This window comes from Schistocerca nitens, chromosome 2, assembly GCF_023898315.1.
Source record: "Schistocerca nitens isolate TAMUIC-IGC-003100 chromosome 2, iqSchNite1.1, whole genome shotgun sequence".
Lineage (NCBI taxonomy): Eukaryota > Metazoa > Arthropoda > Insecta > Orthoptera > Acrididae > Schistocerca > Schistocerca nitens.
The window spans coordinates 385,651,028-385,666,904 of NC_064615.1; the positions used below are offsets into that span (position 1 = coordinate 385,651,028).

At 41.5% G+C, this 15,877-nt stretch overlaps 1 protein-coding gene across 5 annotated transcripts in view; it reads left to right on the plus strand.

Moving 5' to 3' along the window:
- Nucleotides 1-15,877, plus strand: part of LOC126236235 (prominin-like protein) — a 572,733-nt gene that overhangs the window by 337,568 nt on the left and 219,288 nt on the right. For all 5 annotated transcript variants that reach the window (XM_049945374.1, XM_049945376.1, XM_049945373.1 and 2 more), the window contains 2 exons: nucleotides 8,980-9,144; nucleotides 11,153-11,277. In XM_049945374.1, the coding sequence (XP_049801331.1) occupies nucleotides 8,980-9,144; nucleotides 11,153-11,277 (290 nt within the window). The remainder of the gene's footprint in view (nucleotides 1-8,979; nucleotides 9,145-11,152; nucleotides 11,278-15,877) is intronic.

Here is a 15,877-nt window from a genome sequence, read left to right on the forward strand (position 1 = left end):
ATGTGCATAAAATGCAATGGTATATTTCCAAATAGTTTTCCAGCACATATACGTCTTCCCGTGAAAATTATTTGTAAAAATTATGGTGCTAGCACACATGAATGGAAATGCTTGGATAATTAGGTTTCTGCAGTGCTTATTTGGTAATTTACATCTAAAAGACTGAATATGAAACATCATTGTGCCAAAGAAAGCTCACAAGGAATGGTCCAGTCTGATATGTTGAAACCAACCTGGTAATTTTTCACACAGGAAGAGTACGCCAAAAGAAATGCACTGTCAGAATTTGTTTTAAAAATATTGAAGTTATTCATTTTTTCCACTTGAAGAACTGCTTGTAACTGTGATTTGTACAGCCCTTTCCGCCTGGTGCGGAAATCAGTGAATAAGCAGATGCAGCTGTGACAAGAGAATGTGGCACCACATAGCATGAAATCCAAAGTGCACAGACATGGATATTAAGCGTTCAAATTGTAGCAGAAATGTCTCAAATCATTAATGTTTTGAATAACTTGCAGTTCATACTGTCAGCTAAACTGTTGCAGTTGTAATTTGTACAGAAGTGACTTGCAGTGGATAGAAAGTCAGTGCAGTGTATGATGATACATCACATATGACTTCTATCATTTGGGACTTGAATTTGTTGAAATTAAATATTTTATAACAGTTCCTGTTCACAGTTAGTATCATAATTTTTGAATACTGTGTATTTTTCTAACAATGAAACAGTTCCTTGTTTATTCATCACAAAAAGTTATATTAGTTTTGAGTGTCATCCAAATTATGTTAAGTCTTTTGTCACACTCCAAAAGACAGGGATGGTGTTATGTCCCAGTCAAGAGTTCAGTAAAAGCAATGAAATATTTTCTGCAAGTGATAAGAAGTCATTTCAGATGTAACACTTAAAATTATTTTTTCCCATTTTTCCAGATTAAAGATTGTCGGAAGGACTTCGAATGTGGTCAGTTGATTGGGTGTCAGTAGTGGATGCGAGATTCGCACACTCCTAAACATCCATAAGTACACTGTTTCCGATGTGATAGTAAAGTGGAAACATGAAGGGACACATACAGCACAGAAACGTACAGGTCGACCTCGTCTGTTGAGTGACAGAGACCGCCGATAGTTGAAGAGTGTCGTAATGTGTAATAGGCAGACATCTGTCCAGACCATCACACAGGAATTCCAAACTGCATCAGGATCCACTGCAAGTACTATGACAGTTAGGCGGGAGGTGAGAAAACTTGAATTTCATGGTTGAGCAGGTGCTCATAAGCCACACAACACCGGTAAATGCCAAACTACGCCTCGCTTGGGGTGTAAGGAGCGTAAACATTGGATTGGACGACTGGATAATGGAAAATGTTGTGTGGAGTGACGAATCATGGTACACAATGTGATCATCATCTTCCAGCACGTGTAATGCCAACTGTAAAATTCAGAGGCAGTGGTGTTACGACCCATTGTCGTTTTGCGTGGCATTATCATAACACAGGCCTGTGTTGATGTTTTAAGCACCTTCTTGCTTCCCCCACTGTTGAAGAGCAATTCGGGGATGGCGATTGCATCTTTCAACACGATTGAGCACCTGTTCACAATGCACAGCCTGTGTCAGAGTGGTTTCATGACAATAACATCCCTGTAATGGACTGGCCTGCATAGTCCTGACCTGAATCCTTTAGAACACATTTGTGATTTTTTGGAATGCCGACTTCATGCCAGGCCTCACTGACCAACATTGATACCTCTCCTCAGTGCAGCACTCCATGAAAAATGGGCTGCCATTCCCCAAGAAACCTTTCAGCACCTGATTGAATGTATACATGCGAGAGTGGAAGCTGTCATCAAGGCTAAGGGTGGGCCAACACCATATTGAATTCCAGCATCACCGATGAAGGGCGCCACGACCTTGTAAGTCATTTTCAGCCAGGTGTCTGGATACTTTTTATCATGTAGTGTAGAAAGAACTGCTGCAGTATAGTACAGAAAACAACCGAAAGAAATATGCAATGAGACAAACAGAAATGACACTTTTATTCAAGGTCAATAACAACGATGAAGTCACTGTGATTCGTGATGGTCCCCTAGACATTACGAAAGGTGAGATATGGTTTTTAATATGGTTTGTGTTCACTGTGTATGGCAATACATGCTATGCAATGTGCTCCATGCTGCCCATAAGGTTAATAAGAGTTATTCTCCACCAGTGCTGTTGCCAAATGCTGGATGGTCATCGGTGCCTCAATGCATCTCACACTTGTTCAGTAGGATTTTAAGTCTAGATAATGGACAGGCCAGTCCATTTGTCAAATATCCTCTTATTCAAAAAGCTCCATCTGCACTGTTTGATGTGGTTGTGTATTGTCATTCATAAAAATGAAATCGGGGCAGTTTTCAGCCCTGAATACACACATTGTGAAGGAGTACCATGTCACAATAACAGCGACTAGAGAGTGTACCATGTTCAAAGATTTTGAGATCAGTACACCTATGCAAATTTATGCCTTTCGTCACAATAACACCTAGATCACCAAACCGATAATGTTAGGCAGTGTTATTGGTTTTATTTTGTGTCCCCACCCCTTGTCATGTGAAGGTATGTCCAGAACAACTATCCAGACTGAATTTGCTCCTTTTGGTCTAATTCCTGTGCTGTTGTCACCATCTCATATGGTGCCATCAATGTGCAGGTGTCAGCAGAACACAACATACTGGTCCTCGTGCAGAGAGACCATCCCCATGCCACTGTGGAGTGTGAAATTTCATGCCTTGCACTCCTGTTAAATGAGGTTGTAATTGCACCCGCTGTTTGAAGTAGGTCCCTTCTTACCTGTTGTACAATGTTACAGTAATCTGCTGCTGTAGAAGACCCATCACCTTACTTCAAATTCCCCGATAATTCCGCCCATATGAAGTCATTCAGATGTTGTATCCGAGCCATTTTGTAATGAAGACCCTCCACTACAGTGCATCATAACTGTTTGCTGATTGACACCCAATTTCTTTTTCTCGTACCTTCAACTGCCTCATGCTGTGAAGGTGGTGATCCTGCACTTTTATTCATTTCCGCTAAGCTATTAATATCTATCTCATCCTTAAGTTTTGCAGAGCATCGTACTTCATCCAATCTTGCTACGAAGACTATTTCAGAAATTTATTTGCTATAGATTAAACATGAACGTATGATCTACATCTACATCTACATCTACATTCATACTCTGCAAGCCACCCAACGGTGTGTGGCGGAGGGCACTTTACGTGCCACTGTCATTACCTCCCTTTCCTGTTCCAGTCGCGTATGGTTCGCGGGAAGAACGACTGTCTGAAATACACCGTGTGCGCTCTAATCTCTCTAATTTCACATTCGTGATCTCCTCGGGAGGTATAAGTTGGGGAAAGCAATATACTCGATACCTCATCCAGAAACGCACCCTCTCGGAACCTGGCGAGCAAGCTACACTGCGATGCAGAGCGCCTCTCTTGCAGAGTCTGCCACTTGAGTTTATTAAATATCTCCGTAACGCAATCACGGTTACCAAATAACCCTGTGACGAAACGCGCCGCTCTTCTTTGGATCTTCTCTATCTCCTCCGTCAACCCGATCTGGTACGGATCCCACACTGATGAGCAATACTCAAGTATAGGTCGAACGAGTGTTTTGTAAGCCACCTCCTTTGTTGCTGGACTACATTTTCTAAGCACTCTCCCAATGAATCTCAACCTGGTACCCGCCTTACCAACAATTAATTTTATATGATCATTCCACTTCAAATCGTTCCGCACGCATACTCCCAGATATTTTACAGAAGTAACTGCTACCAGTGTTTGTTCCGCTATCATATAATCATACAATAAAGGATCCTTCTTTCTATGTATTCGCAATACATTACATTTGTCTATGTTAAGGGACAGTTGCCACTCCCTACACCAAGTGCCTATCCGCTGCAGATCTTCCTGCATTTCGCTACAATTTTCTAATGCTGCAACTTCTCTGTATACTACAGCATCATCCGCGAAAAGCCGCATGGAACTTCCGACACTATCTACTAGGTCATTTATATATATTGTGAAAAGCAATGGTCCCATAACACTCCCCTGTGGCACGCCAGAGGTTACTTTAACGTCTGTAGATGTCTCTCCATTGATAACAACATGCTGTGTTCTGTTTGCTAAAAACTCTTCAATCCAGCCACACAGCTGGTCTGATATTCCGTAGGCTCTTACTTTGTTTATCAGGCGACAGTGCGGAACTGTATCGAACGCCTTCCGGAAGTCAAGAAAAATAGCATCTACCTGGGAGCTTGTATCTAATATTTTCCGGGTCTCATGAACACATAACGCGAGTTGGGTCTCGCACGATCGCTGTTTCCGGAATCCATGTTGATTCCTACATAGTAGATTCTGGGTTTCCAAAAACGACATGATACTCGAGCAAAAAACATGTTCTAAAATTCTACAACAGATCGAAGTCAGAGATATAGGTCTATAGTTTTGCGCATCTGCTCGACGACCCTTCTTGAAGACTGGGACTACCTGTGCTCTTTTCCAATCATTTGGAACCCTCCGTTCCTCTAGAGACTTGCGGTACACGGCTGTTAGAAGGGGGGCAAGTTCTTTCGCGTACTCTGTGTAGAATCGAATTGGTATCCCGTCAGGTCCAGATCTGTCAGAAGATAACGTAAATATATTTATGTTGTGATAATTAACAGTTGATAATGAGAAAGAGAATAAAACCATTCATTTAATGTGGTTAAGGGGCACTTGGGTTCCAGCACAGTTGATTGCTCTCAAACTGTGGCTAGTTGCAGATTCAGCCACTCAGTTCCTGAACAACCTGTCCACAACACACCACCTGTGGCTTCTTCAACCCGACCAGTTCCTTCATTTGGTTGGTTGGTTGATTTGGATGAGAGGACCAAACAGCGAGGTCACTGGTCCCCTTCAGTTCCTTTGCCACTTGTTAATGCATCCCATTATCAGCTCCACTAAACTATTGAGTGAGAAATGACCCTCCAGCAAACCTTTTGTTCATAATCCCCAATACTCAAATGCTGCTAGTCCCTGTTGTTACTTTTATGTTTGTAACTTTTCACTTTTTTCAGTAATTCTCATATGATAATTGATAACCACCTGCCTTCCCCTCTGTTGCCTTCCATTACCTCCTGTAGTGTCCTGCGGTCATCAGGAAAGAACTAACAGTCAAATTTGTTATAATTAAAGAAAACTGCCTTTTTGGCATGCACTAATTTAAAAAAAACAAGAACAATAAGAAAACCCCACAATTCTTGTGGTAGCAAAACCAGATAAGAATACAATACAATGAAAGAAAATAATGACCAAAATCTACTCTGAATGCTACGACAAGTGTTTACTATGCTAGAGCCGGCGTAAGTACTGGCCAGAGCTGTTATATCTGTAGGTAAACATTGCCAGTCCGACTGTCCGGCCGTGCTTATAATGCCAAGTTGGCGGAGTGCTGCATGAATCACTTGAGTTCCAATTGGTGGAACGTGTCACATGTCTTCTGGCGAAATAGTTCAGTGTTTATTTTGAGAGCCTGCTATTGTTTACATCCGTTGGTAAGGTTTCGATCTGAGCTCTTGAAAGGAGTTCGGCAGCCCATCTTGCTTGTCTGTTGTGCAGGCCCTCTAACTGATAAGGGGCCGCTGCGACACCTCCCAACACCTTCTTGCCCTATAACACACCCATGCCCCCCCCTCCCCCCCTCTCCCCCCCCCCCCCCACACACAGACACACAGACACACACACACACACACACACACACACACACACACACACACACACACCACTCCCATCCACCTGTTGTAGTTGCCAAAACCTACAAAAACTACACGTTATTTGGTCTATTACTCGAATGCCCACAAACAACAGTGTGGGCTAGAGACATGTCACAATTAGTCCACAAGGAAAATACCAGGCAGCAATGGAACATTGTCTAGCAGAATAACTGTTTCCAAATCCAATTCTGTTGGTCAGTGTCATATGGATCCTGGGTAGCTCTTGATAAGTGATCGGGTGTTAACAGCAGTCGCAATTATTTGGGGAGTTCATTGACATATGCTTGGAGGCATGAACCACTAATGATGCTGAAACTTCCTGGCAGATTAAAACTGTGTGCCGGACCGAGACTCGAACTCGGGACCTTTGCCTTTCGCGGGCAAGTGCTCTACCGACAGGAGTGTTAGTTCTGCAAGGTTCGCAGAAGAGCTTCTGAAAAGTTTGGAAGGTAGGAGGTGAGGTACTGGCAGAAGTAAAGCTGTGAGGATGGGGCGTGAGTCATGCTTGGGTAGCTCTGTCGGTAGAGCACTTGCCCGCGAAAGGCAAAGGTCCCGAGTTCGAGTCTCGGTCTGGCACACAGTTTTAATCTGCCAGGAAGTTTCATATCAGCACACACTCCACTGCAGAATGAAAATCTCATTCTGGAGACTAATGATGCTGCTGAGCCATGTTTATTGATAGTGTAGCTAGGCTCCTCATGCCTGGATCTTTGAAATACAGAATTCCTACTGCCCCATCTGCTGCCTCCTGGCAACCTGAACAACCACTGACAAGGCCCAGCAGAAATGAAGATTGCAAAAAAATTTTAGATGTATTTTTTTTTTTCATGTTTAAGTCCCTAAAGATGATTCCAATGAAACCCTGTAGACAAAATTTTCTGGTTTCATCTACAGAATTTCACAGAAACAGATTACATGTGTATGAATAGTTTGTAAAGAAAAAGTGAGACATTAATGTGCATGGTATTGTAACACTGTATGAAAGTGTACTCTGACACACACTGAATAGTAAAACATGTTTCACTTAATTATAAAATATGTTTACGATATTTGATGTAATTTTTTGATGTCTTTGTTGAACAGTGTTATTTTGAAGTTAAATATTTGTATCTTGCATGTGTTGACTCCAAGGTTCTAAACAAGGATTGTGATTAAGGAAGCTCTTTCAGTTGCAGAAAACAACATAATTATAGAAATATCAATGAATTAAAAGCCTACGCCTTAAGCTTTTAAAAATGCTGTATTCTGTAAGATGACGATTTAATCTATTGGAGCAGCCACAGCTGTGATTTAGCTTATAAGCTGTGGTCATGCAGGAACATTTATACACTACTGTTTGTAAAATGTGAAACACTCAGGAGCAATTGTGTGCAATATGCCACAATAAGAGGATGTGTAGGACAGTGGAACCACAATAAGTGATTTAAAGGGAGAGAGGTTGTATGCACGTAGGCCCAACAGTGCCATCTCTTGGGTGACCGGACAGGCCAGTGTTATGCAACAATCAGTCAGTGCAGAGCCATCATACAAAGTGGAAATGCATAACCAAGTGCCACTATGCCTCTCCGACATCACAAGATGGAATATCGACGTATGACTGCATTCAAATGGGGCAGAATGATTGGGCTGTGATGCATGTCTGTCATTCCATGATGTTGTGGCCTGTACACGGCATGCTGCATCGACAGTGAGGCATATGTGGAACCAGTGTAGAGAAGATGGCCATACACAGTGCCAACAGGGTATTGGATGGCACAGTGTGACCACAGCGAAAGATGACTGCTATCTTATCCACTTGGCCTTAATGAACAGAACAGCTTCATCCCTAGTGTGGCACGACATTGGAGCACTGCAATAGGTGTCAACATGTCTGTGTTGATGGTTAGACATCATCTTTGGCAGGCTGACTGGCGACATGCATGCCATTGCATTGACTTCCAGTGACCAGAACCCACCAATGCCGGAGTCTACAATGGATGTGTAAATGCCAACACTAGTGCGCTGAGTGGCAAAACGTTGTGTTTTAGGATGAGTCCTCCTTCAACTTGTCCTACAAGCTGCATACATGTTTGACGCCACTGTAGCGAAGTAATCAGGCAGATTGTATTGTTGATCGCCGTAGCGGACAAACGCCAAGTATGATGGTTTGGGGCATCATTGCCTATAACACAGGTTCTCACCTCCTGTGTTGTGAGGGGAACCTGAACAGCTGCTGCTATATCAGGGAGGTCTTGCAGCCTGAGGCATTGTCCCTCTTGCAGGCTATTCCATATGCCATATTTCAGGAGGACAACACTCAGCCGCACGAAGCGAGAAATGTGCAAGTCTGGGCATTCGTCTAACACCCATCATGAGCATGTCTGTGATGTAGTCGGTCGACAGCTTGTTTGTTCAGATCCTCTTGGAGCCACAGTTGATGCTTTGTGGATGTGCCTGGAAACTGTGTGGCTGAGTATTCTCCACTAGCATATTCATTTACAGGTCGGTAATTCTACTCATTTGTGTAGTTTCATGTCCGTAATAAGCAGAATAAATTTCTTTTTCATCAGATCTCTCAGTCTTGGCGTCTTATCACCTGTGGTACTCCCTGTAGTGTCAGCTGTCATGATCAAGATAGAAACATTTCATTTTAGTTATTGTTGGCGCTTGTTAGAGCAGAGTTTCAAAATGGGTTGCACTGTTTTAAGACTGGGATGACACTATTAGAAGAAGATAATAATAATAATAATAATAATAATTATTATTATTATTATTATTATTACTATTACTATTATTATTATTATTATTATACACCACATCAGCGAAGCTTCACAGGATTTTCTTGTTGTAAATGCATTGTGTTATAATTACAGCACAAACTGTCAAGTGATGATATGATATGGTCCCCCCAACCCCACCTCACCCATATTCCATTCTTGAGTTTCAACCAGTGCTTTTGCTATAACATTGAGACATGTAATAATACTTCTATTTAGTCTCTCCCTTATCCTCTCCTTTCAGCTAGGCTTGTGTTGTGACATCTATCCATGTGTCAGTGCCATGTTATTTCCTGTCTGTGGAATATAATCTATGCTGCCATTTGTAAGTGTATCAGATGTGCTCAAATCCTGACCCAAGTCAGTCATTTTCAGAATATTCTGGTAATTTCTGTGAATGGTATATTTGTGAATTTCACTTACAGCCTGTGGAAAGTTACTGGCAAGTGAGCTTGCAGAAGAATCCCAGGCTGTGGTTTTATCTAATCTCACTCTGTTGGTGGCTGATCTCCCAGTTGTTCAAGCGGAACTTAAGAAAACTCAAGAACTTACAAAGTCATTACAGAGCAGTGCAGTTCAACTCCAGCGTGGTAAGTGAGGTAAAAGAAAAAGACAGTTTACGTTGTGGTGTCAATTCAAAGAAAATCAACCCACTAACTTCTAAAATTTTGTCATAAGCAGTTATAATATCTCGATATGATAAAACCATGTGGAATATGAAATAGTCTACATGTTTTATCCTGTTTATATTTTTTTGGCATGGCATTCTATAAACAGCATTATGTTTTTTTTCCCTCTTGCATTAATATCTGAAGGTGTTTTGTGGACTAATGCACGTAATGATTATACTAGGGTGAGACTTCCAAACACTTTCTCTTCTTTCCATATGACTGTCAAATTTACATGGAGGTGAGACTTGGTTAAATCTGAGTTAGATTGAAGAACGTGCAATTGAAATGTGGTTTTGCTACAATGTTTTTAACAATTGCAAAATAAGACTGTTATTTGCAGTACTCACTTACAGTAAACACACAATTGATAGAATCATTTTTATATTCCTCCTTTGTTTAAAATAAAAATTCTTTCAAGTCAATTAACCAACTAATTTTTAATGGTTTCTTGCTCAAACCATATCACATACACACTTGTTAAAAACATATAAATATTGAATATATTCCCCAAGTTAGTTCAAATCCAAAAATACATTTTCTTAAAATGGGTCTAGTGTGTTACATCATGCATTTAATACTGGTCACTTGTGCCAGTCCTCAGTCCCCTATTGACGGAGGTGGTGCAGTCCACAGAACTTAACAGGCAGAAAAGTGGCAGTTCACATCCACCTGTGACCATCCATATTTGTGTGCCATGTGGCGACACACTATCTCTTAAAACGTGTTCCAGGATATTGCCTTGGAAAACTGTTCAGCCAATGTACTTTCCACCCCCCACCCCCTCACCCCCACCCATTCTAAGGTTGTGCTCTGCAGCTAATAACCTCATCATCAATAGAACATTAATACTCTCTCTCTCTCTCTCTCTCTCTCTCTCTCTCTCTCTCTCTCCCGTAATATAAACTCTGAGCATGATTCAACACCCTCCATTGGGCCTTAGAGTGGCAGAACCATGACTTAACTGCCTGGATCGTAAGAATAGATAAATTTCCATATAATAAAACTTAAACCTCAAGTTGTGTTGCGTGCTTATTGGGTAAATGGCTGTAAAGTTGAACTAATTGTTAGTGGGGAACCTCTTTGGTTATGATGTGTGTATAGATAAATTTACAGTGTTATCTTCACCCAGTGGTTCACATAATCTGATACTTTTGAATGAAACTATACAATGTGATAATCAGCAAACATTTTGCTAAGGAATCAACAGGTCAGTTGAGTGAATTTCAAAATTCCACAAGTGTCTGGCTGTTGTGAAGCAAATAATTTCACTTGTATGTTAAGATCTAGCTTCGACTTTGCCTTTGTACAACAATGCAGTGTCTCACTCTGTCTAATCATTACGGTCAACAGCCAGCCTCACACATACTATCCAACACTGACTTTTCTTGGTGAACTGATGCCTTGAAGCAAGTACCTAATATGGAATTTCTGCCTGACAATGGTTTCAACCTGTCATGTTGTTCAGTGACAGCCACAGCATAAGAGTCAGAATTTTCATCCTATGATGCACTGATAATGGTTTGAAGATGAATCAGCTTTACATCAGTATTCATAAAGAGTGGTGTAACAAAACAGTGTATAATTCAGCTCCAGTTTGTTACTTTAGTGACAGCTGATGTACATACTAAAAAATATAAATAAATAAGAATGATTCTTTCACTGTGAAGTGTAGCGCATGCATTTTTGAAACTTTCTGGCTGATTAGTACTGTGTGTTAGACCGGTACTCAAACCAAACACTGCTTATTATGGGTAGTGTTCCACATTTGAGACCTGATCTGGCACACAGTTTAAGTCTGCCGGGAAGTTTTGTAAATAAATGAAATTGGAAAAAAATACAGAAATTAACTGCTCATGAAAATAATATTCTTCAGTCCATTCCTTTTCTACACCTCATATTTGTGACATGATTTCCTTCCTCCTTTCAGAATTATCAGAAATTCGAGCAGATTTGGAGGAAATGCTGAGAAACTGTAGTACCAAGCCTGCCTGTCAAAATGCTATCACAAGTCAGAATATACAAAATCTTAATACTACAGCAGATTTTACGAATGTAAGTACATGAAATCGTTCTCTTCAATGTCACAGTAGTAACACTTTCACATACTCAATTGTGTGTACACTTTTGAGTGTCCTGATCAGTTTCCTGCAGACCAGTATCTCCATAAATATGTTTAGGTACATATATTTTCTTCAGAATAAGCAACATGTTAGAATTTGTCAGCATATTTTGAATGATTGACAGGAATACAATGCGTACTTATTAGTTGTCTAAGCAACAGCTAGAGGAGGGTCAAGAGGTAAAATAAACAGAAAGATATTGAAATACTGTTTCACTGGTTGTATTATTTTACTGCAATGTTTTATGCACTAATTTATCTAGACTTCTGAAGAAGTTATTTGTCAGCAATAACGCTGTTTATTGACTAACTTTAAGGAGGTGCAACTTCCAGCACAGGTGATAGAAAATGTGGAAGTTGCTTCTTCTAAAGTTAAGTCTGATCCGCCAATTTATCTATAAAGAAATTTAATAAAATTTCTGAACAGAAATTTATTTTTTGTGTAATTAAGCCTGTTTGTTAGATATTTTTGATGAATTTTGTGAAAAAATGAAATTGTGGTCACTGATTTCTTGTCAAAATCCTGTCCTTAAGATGTGTTGCTGTTGCTACATAATGTAAAAATATAAGTGTTGATTGACAGTTGCTTAGATGGTACAGTGTCTTTTCATAATTATGGACCTGAAAAATTAGCATTTGCTATAAATGCAAATATAGATTTGAATTCTGCCTCAAAATGCAGATACATGAAATCACCAAATAAATGCTATTTCATAGCAAGTTATATCCTGATGAACTATTTAAACATAGGTCATTTGAAATAAGTTTTATTTTCTGCATAATCTGTAGAATGTAACTAATGTCAGGTTACTGGTATTGCTCATCATTTGGCTAAGACCTATTTGGAATGATAATTTGCATAAGAACATTTTTACAAAATAAAATGTGCTTGAAAGCAACAATATAACAAAGTGCTTGATGCTCTGGTGCTACATCAGTTGGGAGTAGTTGCATGGTCTCTGTAAGGTACACACTGTAATATGCAACAGAGCTGTGAGACCCAGCATTTTAGAGTAAATAAACTTGTATGCTTGTCTGCTAGCGGAACTTCAAAAATTAGTATAATGGAGGTGTGTTTTGAATGGTGGTTGTGTCAGATACTGGAAGAGGTCGGGTCTGAATTGCTTCATTTATGACGCTGCCAGCCTTATCAAGCAATTGCGTGGTAGATGTTACAGGACACTTTGCAAACTCAGCTTTGCTTTGTGTTGCGCATTGCTTGTTGTTTCCTTCTCTTATTTTGAAATGCATGAAGAGACTAATCCTGGTCTGTCATGGTTTTCAGTTTGACCCTCACAACACCCAAACAGTTCAGCAATACGTAAGATTATGTGTCAGTCCTGCTTTTGCAGAAACACACAATCCAGTTGTAGGCTAGATGCCCTGCAAGAGGGCTGAGAGACTTGTTTTCCCACATTGCTCCTCTTCTCTCTGGTGGTCATAATTCTGATTTGTTTATGCTTGGAGCCAGTGCCAGGTTGTTGTGTCTGCACTCTGTACTATGCTACTGGAAAACAAAACTGGCCAATGTATTTGGATTATGCTGAAAGTCTTAATCTAGTGTGTGAATGTAGCTATTTTTGGTTCTGATTCTACTCTAAGACATTGTTGGTTCTGTCTGTAGTGTTGTGAAGCATGGGTCTGATGGCTATGAATGCTCGGGAAAGATCAAAGTCAATATTCTGTCAATTTTTTAATTGTCAAATTAGGCGGTAAAAGAAAAATGGTATTGAGTAACACCTTGAATCAGAGAAGCACTCTGTTCACTGATGGGAAAATGTTGCTCCTACTCAACAGAAACAGCCATTTGTTGAAAGGTTAACGGGAGCTAGAAGAAGCAAAGGCCGTTTTGGAAAGAAAAAAGAAAAAAAAAAAACAACAACATTGAAGTTGCCATAAATACCAAATCTCCAGCTATCACATTAAACAGTCAATCTTAAAGCATTCAGGCATCATCTTCATGCACATGGTGTATATAAAATAGTGGGAAGTATCCAGATAACCCGGACGGTGTAACACTGTGCCAAGATGTGCTGGCTGTGCACCAAGGCATGTTTAGCCACAGGGTGATCCTCATTACCAACAAACACTGTCTGCCTGTGTCCATTCATGCGAATGGACAGTTTGTTGCTGGTCATTCCCACATAGAATGCATCACAGTGTAGGCAGGTCAGTTGGTAGATCACGTGGGTGCTTTCACACGTGGCTCTGCCTTTGATCGTGTACACCTTCCGGGTTATAGGACTGGAGTAGGTGGTGGTGGGAGGGTGCATGGGACAGGTTTTACACCGGGGGCGGTTACAGGGGTAGGAGCCATAGGGTAGGGAAGGTGGTTTGGGGATTTCATAGGGATGAACTAAGAGGTTACGAAGGTTAGGTGGATGGCGGAAAGACACTCTTGGTGAAGTAGGGAGGATTTCATGAAGGATGGATCTCATTTCAGGGCAGGATTTGAGGAAGTCGTATCCCTGCTGGAGAGCCACATTCAGAGTCTGGTCCAGTCCCGGAAAGTATCCTGTCACAAGTGGGGCACTTTTGTGGGTCTTCTGTGGGAGGTTCTGGGTTTGAGGAGATGAGGAAGTGGCTCTGGTTATTTGCTTCTGTACCAGGTCGGGAGGGTAGTTGCGGGATGCGAAAGCTGTTGTTGGTGTAATGGTTCATGAATTCCGGACTGGAGCAGATTCATTTGCCACGAAGACCTAGACTGTAGGGAAGGCACCGTTTGATGTGGAACGGGTGGCAGCTGTCATAATGGAGGTACTGTTGCTTGTTGGTGGGTTTGATGTGGAAGGACGTGTGAAGCTGGCCATTGGACAGATGGAGGTCAACGTCAAGGAAAGTGGCATGGGATTTGGAGTAGCACCAGGTGAATCTGATGGAACCAAAGGAGTTGAGGTTGGAGAGGAAATTATGGAGTTCTTCTTCACTGTGAGTCCAGATCATGAAGATGTCATCAATAAATCTGTACCAAACTTTGGGTTGGCAGGCCTGGGTAACCAAGAAGGCTTCCTCTAAGCGACCCATGAATAGGTTGGCGTACGAGGGGGCCATCCTGGTACCCATGGCTGTTCCCTTTAATTGTTGGTATGTCTGGCCTTCAAAAGTGAAGAAGTTGTGGGTCAGGATGAAGCTGGCTAAGGTAATGAGGAACGAGGTTTTTGGTAGGGTGGCAGGTGATCGGCGTGAAAGGAAATGCTCCATCGCAGCGAGGCCCTGGACGTGTGGAATATTTGTGTATAAGGAAGTGGCATCAATGTTTACAAGGATGGTTTCCGGGGGTAACAGATTGGGTAAGGATTCCAGGCGTTCGAGAAAGTGGTTGGTGTCTTTGATGAAGGATGGGAGACTGCATGTAATGGGTTGAAGGTGTTGAGATATATATATATATATTTCCGCTCCCGGGATTGGAATGACTCCTTACCCTCTCCCTTAAAATCCACATCCTTTCGTCTTTCCCTCTCCTTCCCTCTTTCCCGATGAAGCAACAGTTTGTTGCGAAAGCTTGAATTTCGTGTGTATGTTTGCGTTTGTTTGTGTGTCTATCGACCTGCCAGCACTTTCGTTTGGTAAGTCACATCATCTGTGTTTTTAGATATATTTTTCCCACGTGGAATGTTTCCCTCTATTATATTAACATCCCGCAACTACCCTCCCGACCTGGTACAGAAGCAAATAACCAGAGCCACTTCTTCATCCTCTCAAACCCAGAACCTCCCACAGAAGAACCACAAAAGTGCCCCACTTGTGACAGGATACTTTCCAGGACTGGACCAGACTCTGAATGTGGCTCTCCAGCAGGGATACGACTTCCTCAAATCCTGCCCTGAAATGAGATCCATCCTTCATGAAATCCTCCCTACTCCACCAAGAGTGTCTTTCCGCCGTCCACCTAACCTTCGTAACCTCTTAGTTCATCCCTATGAAATCCTCAAACCACCTTCCCTACCCTCTGGCTCCTACCCTTGTAACCGCCCCCGGTGTAAAACCTGTCCCATGCACCCTCCCACCACCACCTACTCCAGTCCTGTAACCCGGAAGGTGTACACGATCAAAGGCAGAGCCACGTGTGAAAGATCCCACGTGATCTACCAACTTTTATTTTTATTTATTTTTTTTATTTATTTTATCGTATGATGTGTACATTGATTTACATTTATATACAATATTTTCAGGACTAAAATGTACAATCACAAGTTCGTACAATTTTACAGCTCTATATCTAGTTCTTCAATCCACTTGACTGCTTCATCCGATGTACGATGAATGTCCATTAAAGTTCCTCTGAAAGTACGATGAGGGCAGTCAGCAACAATGTGATGAATCGTCTGTGAGGGGGCACCACAGTCACAATTTGCAGAGCCAACCCATCCCCATTTGTGCAGTAGATAGCCACATCTGCCTTGTCCAGTTCGAATGCGGTTAATGATCCTCCACTGACGCCTTGGAAGATCAAATCCTTGCGTCTGCTTGGAAGGGTCCTCGACTAGATGTTTATTGGCTACTGAAGACTGATCCCACTGGAGTTTCCATGAA